Source organism: Vigna radiata, chromosome 5, assembly GCF_000741045.1.
Source record: "Vigna radiata var. radiata cultivar VC1973A chromosome 5, Vradiata_ver6, whole genome shotgun sequence".
NCBI lineage: Eukaryota > Viridiplantae > Streptophyta > Magnoliopsida > Fabales > Fabaceae > Vigna > Vigna radiata.
This window is the reverse complement of record NC_028355.1, coordinates 4,080,139-4,090,618: the sequence shown is the minus strand read 5'-3', so window position 1 is coordinate 4,090,618 and position 10,480 is coordinate 4,080,139. Positions and strand designations below refer to the sequence as shown.

General features: G+C 30.0%; 1 protein-coding gene across 2 annotated transcripts; it reads left to right on the top strand.

The window, feature by feature from the left end:
* The first annotated feature begins 5,347 nt into the window (after nt 1-5,347).
* Nucleotides 5,348-9,900, top strand: LOC106760898 (sugar transport protein 7). Of its 2 annotated transcripts, XM_022780483.1 has the most exons (5): nt 5,348-5,482; nt 5,590-5,823; nt 7,528-7,847; nt 8,186-8,812; nt 9,164-9,900. In XM_022780483.1, exons 2-5 carry the CDS (start codon nt 5,679-5,681, stop codon nt 9,572-9,574), a joined length of 1,503 nt encoding a protein of 500 aa, XP_022636204.1. In that variant the 5' UTR covers nt 5,348-5,482; nt 5,590-5,678; the 3' UTR covers nt 9,575-9,900. The 2 variants fall into 2 exon arrangements, with proteins under 2 accessions (XP_022636204.1, XP_014499822.1); XM_014644336.2 differs by lacking the exon at nt 5,348-5,482 and having other exon boundaries at nt 5,489-5,823.
* The last annotated feature ends 580 nt before the right edge of the window (nt 9,901-10,480 follow it).

Here is a 10,480-nt window from a genome sequence, read left to right as displayed (position 1 = left end):
ATATATATATATATATATATATATATATATATATATATTTCTTACCTAGATGGATTTTACCAATTATACAATGATTGTAAAGTTGTTTAAACTTGAATTTAACTTCAAAACATCGCATCCTATGACCTATGGAGTCTAATTCAATTATGCCATTTTTAATGTGTTTTAGTTCAATTTTATTTGCCTAACAAGTCATAACTGACTTGTCTAAATTGCCCAAACAGACCAAATGCACTTAATACCCCAAATTCTCAAAATCACTCCTTTACTTCCCATCAAACACCCAAAATGGTTCCTATTTGGTAAACTACTTCTCTAATTTTAATTATAGTATAGATCTTACTTTCCCCCAATTGGTCACCGGAGAAGACTCAAATGTCTGAGCGCATCAAACTCACCTTTGACGCCAGCACATATGACTAGTCACAACTGACTAGACCAAGCCAGGGCTGCTCTATGATCAAGGATATGCAAACTCAAGTTTTTAAGGTTCCTCTATCCTACCAACAAAGAAAGGCTCCCGATAAGTTATGATTTAATTCTCTAAGTTATTAAAATTGCCCTACAGTGTTCTAGACATCAAATACCCAATTTTATATATCTCCCTTCCCGTCACAATAACCTTAAACAGTACTTGTACACCTGTTTAATACCCATATACATGCTATCATAGAGTCCTTACTCCAAACCCTCCAACCAGATCAATTTCAACCAAAACAGATTAATTTCAACAGAGACACTTACAAACATAAATTTCCACATGTGCCCGTTCAACACCAAAGCACAAATTATTTAAACACAATTTCACAGTTATAACATCCAATAAAAATTAATTCAATTAAAATTAATTTATATTTTATTTTAATTAATTTAAATTTAAATTTAATTTAAATTATATTATATTTTATATTTTTTAATTTCATTTAGATTTTTTTAAAAATATATGTGATAGTTATAAATATTTGTAAGTTTTAAAATATTCATAAATATTTTTTAAACGAATATTTAATAAATGATAAGTGAATTTTTTTTATTGTAAATAAGATAATAAGTAGATACTATTTATATTCAACTGATACATTGCTATAGAGTTTGTTCTAATCAAATTTTTCATTCACAATTGTTACAAATTTAGAGACATAAGGTTGGAGGAGTAAAATTGCAAAACTTTTAGTTATGGGTAACGATATTTAGACAATATTTTTTGACAACATTTAGACATCAATCATACGTGTCATTGTGTGATTGGTCCAAATGATACCACCATGAACCAATCACACAATGACACGTATGATGATGTTGAAATGTTGTCAAAAAATATTGTCTAAATAAGTCTTAAAGTAAAAGGTTAAATTATTTATTTCTCTTTCTATGAATGACCTTATAAGTCAACATTTTTTTCAATGTGTGAATGCTATTTAGAGATGAAATTTTAGTGCGACATTTTGGTAGGAATGTCCTATTATAAATATTTAGTGATATAGCTTATTTTATCGTTTATTATTTTGCTACGTTGGTAGAATGATATGATACAGTGACTTGGTAATCTCTTGTCTGCAAAAGGAATTGTCTTGAATAGTCACACATAGCACATATGTTCGATTTAAGTGCAAAGGTAGAAATTTCTCAATTATTTGGATGTGGTTTTGACTTAAAATACACTTATTTATTAAAGACATTTTGACTATAAGAAATTAGATACGCATTAGGATAAAACTTGAACGTTTGCATAATTTCCTCCCTACTTGACTTTAATGTTGTATTTGGTTTGAATTATTGTTTAAGAAGGTTGAGTGAGATATGTATTCGGTTTGATTATATTGAACAGAAAAAATCAATAGAGTTTTTCTTTTTTTTAAGAAAGCTCCATAAACAAAAATAAATATATATTGTTTTGGTTATGGTCAAACTTATAAGTATTCTGTTATGTTTTTTTTTTAAATGTTTATCTTTATTATTGTCGTTTATCACTTTTATCTATTTAGTTGAAAGATTATTTATAGACAATTATATTCAAGTCAGATATAAGTGTAAAACAAAAATAAATACTAGAATTAATACATAATAATTACTTTATGAACAATATTATTTATAGTAATTATATGGATTTTAAACTAACTAAACCTAGGTTATCTAGGATTTTGTTAATTCATTTTATTTATTAAACCTTTTATCAGTCAAATTAAACTTTTTTTTTATTAAATCTATAAGATGTATTTTACTACTATGATTAAGATATTTATGCTAACATGATATCGTTTTGAGTTAACAACATTTCAATCATATATGACACATTTTAGGAAAATGCTTCTATTCAAAAGGAATAAATAATTATAATTAAATAACAATTACTTTTCTCATTAATAATATTATTTTCATTATAGGATAATTGGGAAGGGAAACAAATGTTAAAAATGTTAAAACTAATATATCTCAATCAAGAGGAGGTGAATAGGATTAAAAAGTTTGATATTTAATTTCTTTCTTTAAAATTAAGTGTATCAATGCTATTTAAATGAACTTTTTCAATCCTTTAAAGATGCTAAAACCAAGTAAGGAAAGAAAAACAAGATTCATACAAGATTTTATATTGGGCTAAAATGAGCTTACATTCAATTTTCTTCCAAACAACCTGAGTTTGAAAGAAAATTAATTATAAAGACGTAGAGATTACATAATTATAAGTTCGTCTACACAATATTCTTAACCTTTAGTCATCAAGAATGACTCTTTAAGATGATGCTTCACACAATCACCCTTAACCCTTCTCTTCACAACAAGTATACACAATAATGATTAAGTTTACAATAAATGTAAAGGAAAGAAAACACCTCAAGTGTAGATATCAAACCAAAAACCACACTAATTCACCACTCATTTACATCCAATCATTCTTGAAGGCATATTGTCTTTGATTTCCACGTATTAAGATCATTTGCACTCCGAAAATGCTTCCTGACCTTTCTTGTTTCACAAATCAAAGTTTTGAATTCTATCTTCACACCCCATAGTGAAGACAAGACCCATTTATACACGTTTCTAGTATTTTTAATCGATTATGATTTTAACATAATCGATTAAAATAGTGAGCAAACATTTCCTAATGTGTATTTTAACAAATTTAATAATCAGTTAAAGCCTAATTCTTTAAGACAATTGAGATATCATAAAAAACCAATTAAACACTTTTGAAACACCAGTATAAAAAGTTTGATCTTTTCCTTCTTTGAAATTAAGTGTATGCATGCTATTTTAATGAACTTTTTCAATCTTTCAAAATGTGAAAACCAAGTAAGAAAAGAAAGGCAAGATTCACACAAAATTTTATATTGGTTCGACTCAAATGAACATACATCTAGTTTTCTTTCAAACAATTTAAGTTTGAAAAAAAATTTACTATACATGTAGATATTACATTATTACAAGTTCGTCTATGCAATATTATTAACCTCTAACTATCAAGAATGACTCTTTAAAGTGATGTTTCAAATAATGACTAAGTTTACAACAAATATAAAGAAAAGAAAACATATCTGAGTATAGATATCAAACCAAAAACTAGACTAATTCACCACTCATCTACATTGAACATTCTTGAAGGCATTGTCTTTTATTTCCTCGTATTAAAATCATTTACTCTTCAAGAATATTGCTTCCTGACCTTTTTTCTTCACAAATCAAAGTTTTGAATTCAATTTTCATATCCCATAATAAATACAAGACCCATTATACATGTTTCTATTAATTTTAATCAATTATGATTTTAATATAACATGAGCAAACATTTTCTAAAATACATTTTAACATATTCAATAATCATTTACAACCTAATTCTTTAATACAGCGGAGACATTATCAAAAACCAATTACACATTTTTGAAACATCATAAAAAAAAAATACATTATTAATCAATTTACTTATAATTTTCAACAACAAATTCAGGATAGAACTGATGATGAATGACTTAACTCGTTTAAAAAAAAAATAGTGCTTCATCAATATTTTATAGATTTCACTTATGATTTTTGTTTATTTTTTTAAAATAACACATCTATGGTGAAAAAAAGTCAACGTTGCTTAAATACCAGAAGAAAGTATTATCATTCTTATATTTTACTCACATTATTTTTTTTCTTTAACTTTTTTTTCAACAAGATATTCCGGAAAATATGTTCTATCATTATCACAATGACACCCAACTCTGAAATATTAATTGAATGTCTGATATCATTAACGTGTTATGAAACTGCAACGTCAACCCCAATCGAGCTTCAGAAAATAATGGTTACGTCTAAATTGACCCCACTATACAAATTAGTATAAACTTATAAAATGTTTACACACTTTCAGACCACTCAAACAATGTTACACACTATCACAAAATTGTCCTTTTCTTATAGGTTATAATAAGATTCTTTTGTACATGACAAATATATATTTTAAATTCTTCTATTAAAATATATAATCACTATTTTCGTATATAAATTAATTTATCGAAGACCAAATAGTTTTTCAAATAAAGTAATGTTTGGTTTAAAGTAAGAATATACTTTAATTAGAAATTTCTAATAATGTGAAATTGAGGGAGCGTATTCATAAAATAAATGCAACCTTACACTTTAAACAAACAATAAATGACTTTTTTAAGACAATTTATTTAAAATAGTGTTATACTCTTTGCAAATCCGTTAACTTGAACTAAACAGAGTAACTGATCCAAAGATAAATTTAAAAAATTAACATTTAATTAAAAAACCATAATCAATTTACATCTTCAATAACTATTTTGTAATACATTATTTAAGTTTTCATAAAAGTACTATATGATTATTATTTTCAAAAGTTGACAAGAAATAAGAAAGGTAAGTGGGGAAGCAAAGACCAAGTCTTCCATTTATAAAAAAAGAAAACTTTTTTTAATAACTTTTCATGAAAAGATAACTATTTGACAATATTTTAATATCATGTGTCATTTTCTAATTATTTCAAAATTATTTTACAATTAATAATAATAATAATTATAAATATTAGCATACATCAATCATAAAATAATACTATGTTAAAATGTTATAAAAAATGTTTTAAAAAAACATTTTGACAATTATTTAAGTGAATTGATGCATTTAAAATACTTTTTCAAAAAATGAATCAAAATTTTTTTGACATAATTATTATTAAAAAGTTGTTAACTTTTAGTTGTTAACGTAACATAAGCTTGTACAAACGTAACTAGTCAATTAATATTTACCAAATAACTAAAAGACATTTGGACAAATCCAGGGACCAAACCCAATGTTAGTTCCGTCATTATTCATATACTGGTAGAAAAGTAATAAGGAGAATCACATTTCTCAATGTTTAGGTTGGGAGACTGAAAAAAAAAAAAACGGAATTTCATCCTTCATGTTTGATCGAGTCACTGCAGACCAAAAATGGTTTAACAAACATTTGTAGTTTTTGTCGAAGTGCTTTGATGTCGAGGTGTGGTACATGTGCAAAAAGAAAAACTAAGTATTAAATTCATTGTAGCTTCGATCACATGGTCTAACTGAACGTTTTTCTACTTTGGTGAACAAATGGGTTGGTAGGACTTGTATAAATTCTGAGATTGGTGAGAATGACAAAAAAATCACTCTCCTTTGAGGTTGGTGTGGTTTGAGAAAGGAGAATTCAGGAGATGGCAGGCGGGTCTTTCACAACTGGTGCTGTTACCAAGGAGAGAGCACAACAATATAAGGGAAGAGTCACCCCTTATGTCATCGTCGCTTGCATTGTTGCTGCCACTGGAGGGTCTCTCTTTGGCTATGATATTGGGATTTCAGGTTCATTCATAAACCATACTTTCAATCATAACTTTCATGCTTCCTTCTTCTCCGTCTTCAGGTTCTTTCACAATCCGTACTCTGAATGACAATTCAGATGAGTTTTGGCTATTGTTTATGCCTAATAGTGCTGTCAATACTTGTTGTGAAGAAAACTCTAACAACATAGGTGTTGAACTGTGAAATATTGCATCTCTGACAAGAGATTCTACTGTGTAAAAGTCATGGTGTGAAAATTTTGGCTGTTCTGTGTACAATCTTGACCCTCTTTCAGTGATTTTAGAAGATGTGATTCCCAATTAGAAAAGGTTCCGGGTACTGCATGTAGTTTTCTGTCTTTCCAAAACCTCAGATGCAGATTCCTTAGCTCTAGTGATAAAGACATTAAGTTATACCCAAATTCCCAAGAGTGAATTACCTCATCATCCATGCAAATGCAATCAGTTCCCTTCCTATTTCCTTCTTATTGGCCAATTCTTGTTGAGATAACATGTTCTGTGAATCAAGTTCTATCTACTGTTTTAACAGAGAAGTTGTGGCTCCTCAGTTCCAAATTCAGATTCTTATGTCAATCATTGAAAAGAAAAAACCCACTTAATTAAACTGTCTTTGAACATATCATGCTCATTACATCTCTTATGCTTGTTAATGGAGATAGTTATCCTCATGTGTGCTAATTGAGTTACTTACACTTCATGGACAAAGGGCTCATTTTTTTAAGGTTTTGAATCCGACTTAAGTAAGTTCACACTGATCAACTTGGATTAGTCATGGTTGAACATGTCATTTGCAATACCAAAGATCCCCAAAAAAAATGATAAAAATCTGAATTGTCTTTTTAATGCACTGCACCAAGCACTGGATCTCGATAAACAACTTTCTCCATGTATAGGTTGTGTTGGAATCATTTCCAACCTCATTAGCATTTATATTTACAAATTTTTAACAAATCCGTTTTGTTTGAGGAAAGGTTTTCTTTTCTCATATTCTGTTATCACTTTTAGATAATAAAAAGTGTCACTTTATTCTTTGCTTTATCTGTTATTTTCAAAAGTTTAAGTAAGAAACAGTGAAAAAGGAAAAAACAAACCATAAAATATGTATTCTTCTACAATTTCCTGTACAAACCTCTTTAAAACTGGAAACAAGATGATAAAAAGTATTACTTTTGAAATCCAAAGTAAAAAGAAAATAATTTTCTCAAATTAAATGATCACCAAAACAAACTAATCCAAAACCTTAAGCATAGTATCTATGGGTCATTTTCTTTATATGTCTTTTAACTTTTTTATTTCTATAATGCAAGACTTACTGTATGAAACCCCAAAAATATGCTCAAGAACACAGATTGGATAATTCTTGTGCTTGAGAACTCATGTTGTGAGGAACAGAAAAGAGGAAACTTAAAATTGCTACCGTGTTGTTTGATAATAAATAAACTGTACTTAGATTATCTTAGAGGATCTTTCTTAATCTGTATCCTTAGTTTTATGTTTTAGTCTAATCATTAGTGTAATTGAGCATGCAGTACTAATACTAGTAATTCCGTGATTGCTCATAAATAAGAGCATTAAGTTAAGGAAATGCAGAACAACACATCCTGTCAATAATATATTGTAGTTTATTACTGTTAGCCATCTCTCTCATTTTCTTTTGCCTTAGAAAAGTTCTGAAATTTTCTCATGCATGTTTTATGGTTAATAGGTGGTGTTACATCTATGGATGACTTCCTTAAAGAGTTCTTCCCTGCAGTATACAGACAGAAATTGCATGCACATGAAAATAACTACTGCAAGTACGACAATCAGGGTCTTGCTGCATTCACCTCTTCTCTTTACATTGCTGGTTTAATTGCATCCTTGATGGCATCTCCTGTGACAAGAAAGTATGGTCGTCGAGCAAGTATCATAGGTGGTGGTATTAGCTTTCTGATTGGATCAGCCCTGAATGCTTCAGCTGTGAACCTCACAATGCTGATATTAGGCCGGGTCATGCTTGGTGTTGGCATTGGATTTGGAAATCAGGTAGTAACATATTTCTTAAATCTATGACCAATTCTTATGCAGGAACAAACTTTTTTTTCTTCTTAGATGAAATAAGTCAGGATATATATATATATATATATATGAAAGGAGAAACCAACTTTTCTCCCTTGGTTAAAATCCAAGCTTTTGATTACCCCAACAAGTATATAATGCTTCGAAAGGTGTGAGTGTTAAGAACATTCAGGTTAATGTTGAAATGTGTTCATAAAATTTACAGGGAAAAAGTTAGTTATAAGATTGAAAGAGTCTTTGTAGAGAAGATAACCCAGTTATACCTTGAAAGTTGAAAAATTCTCCTCCTGGTTATTGTTTTGAAGGCTATTCCGCTTTATTTGTCAGAGATGGCACCGACACACCTTCGAGGTGGTCTGAACATGTTGTTTCAAGTTGCAACCACTCTTGGGATTTTCACAGCTAACATGGTCAATTATGGAACACAAAAGATCAAACCTTGGGGTTGGAGGCTGTCTCTAGGCTTGGCTGCAGTACCAGCTCTTTTGATGACAGTGGGAGGGATATTTCTCCCTGACACTCCAAATAGCTTAATCGAACGAGGATTGAAGGAAAAAGGAAGGAAGCTGCTAGAAAAAATCAGAGGAACCAACGAGGTTGATGCCGAGTTCCAAGATATGGTTGATGCAAGCGAGTTGGCAAACTCAATAAAGCATCCATTTCGTAACATCCTTGAAAGAAGGTACAGACCAGAGTTGGTGATGGCAATCTTCATGCCCACCTTTCAGATTCTCACTGGCATAAATTCCATTCTCTTCTATGCTCCGGTTCTGTTTCAAAGCATGGGATTTGGAGGAGATGCATCACTCATCTCTTCAGCCTTGACCGGTGGAGTTCTTGCTGGTTCAACATTCATTTCCATAGCAACAGTAGATAAGTTGGGCAGGCGAGTTCTTCTTATCAGTGGCGGAGCACAAATGATCACATGCCAGGTAAGAAAAACTCTCATAAATATTCTAATCATATCCATGCTGGTAGAAAATAATGCTAGAAACCAGACAAAAACACCAATCTGGTGTATGATGTTTCACTTCAGAACTCATGTTAGAGGAAGGTCAAATGCAATTTTACCGAAACAGATAAAACTATCAGAATAAACAGTTAACTGTAATGAGTCAAATTCTGTTACTTCATCAAATTTCACTTTTAAAACTAATTGACAACAGAAGAAATTAGAGTCCAAGAATTAAAATAGACCATGTTGCCAAACAACAATGTAGTTATAGTTTGCAAAAGTCAAGATTCTTGCAAATTGCAAAGTAATTGAGTGATGTTATGAACAGGTTATAGTGGCCATTATTTTAGGGGTGAAGTTTGGAGCAGAGCAAGAACTGTCAAAAGGGTTTTCAATTTTGGTGGTTGTGGTGATATGCCTATTTGTTGTTGCTTTTGGGTGGTCATGGGGTCCACTTGGGTGGACAGTTCCTAGTGAGATATTTCCATTGGAAATCAGGTCAGCAGGGCAAGGGATGACAGTTGCAGTGAATCTTCTGTTTACTTTTATAATAGCACAGGCCTTCCTTGCTCTTCTCTGCTCATTCAAGTTTGGGATCTTCCTCTTCTTTGCTGGGTGGATTACCATCATGACCATCTTTGTTTATCTCTTTCTACCTGAAACCAAGGGGATTCCCATTGAAGAGATGTCTTTTATGTGGAGGAAGCACTGGTTCTGGAAAAGGATATGCCTCAACTGATCTTAGTATCTCAAAATCTTCATCAGGATTCTTTATCAATAATTATAACGTCAAAATTATCTTTTTACTAAGGAGCTCTCTTGTCTGTCAAAAATTAAAATAATTAAGTAGGCATTATTACACCACAGAAGAATCTCTGATACACAAAGTTTAAAGGTCATGCACACTAATCTCAAATACTTTTACACTATCATTTAATCAGGATATTAGCGTAGATCAAAATATGGTAAATTTTCACTCTACTTAATAGCATCTTCCCAAAAATATTCTTAAATTATTTGAGATTCGTTAAGATTCCGACTGTTCAAAAATAATGGACACAGTAATAACACTTTATTAGTTCATTTGAATTTATGTTTTAAAAAATGTTTAAAACAGAACAATCATAAAGTATTGTTAAAAAAACTTTTTTCCAAATAAAATTAAGTTTACACGTAAAAGAGGATGTGAAATGATCTCTCCTTAATTTAAGAGCCAGAGCTTCCTAATAACGAAGGATTGTTCTAACTTGTAAGTATGTATAAAAGAAACTAATACAAAATACTAAGACAAACAGAGAATGCAGAAATAATGTAAGTACGTATAAAGCATTTTTGCTTTTGTTCAACAAGCTTTCTTACCATATGGATGCTTTGATATACAAGTGTCTTCATTTTGTGTCACAGCCAAGTTACTAATACACACAAAAATAAGAAGGAAAAAGAAAAAAATATTTTAATAAAAAGCTAGAAGCAAAATTTGAAAAAGAGTCAAATCTAGCAAATGTTAAACATAATAGTACATGTTGAAAAACGGAAACAACAAAAAGTAGCTAAAACTTTATTTAAAATTCCAAATCCTTTTTATTTATTTTTTGGATCCCTTTTCATGAATCGAATTAGTTTAAAAAAAATCAAGAACCATACT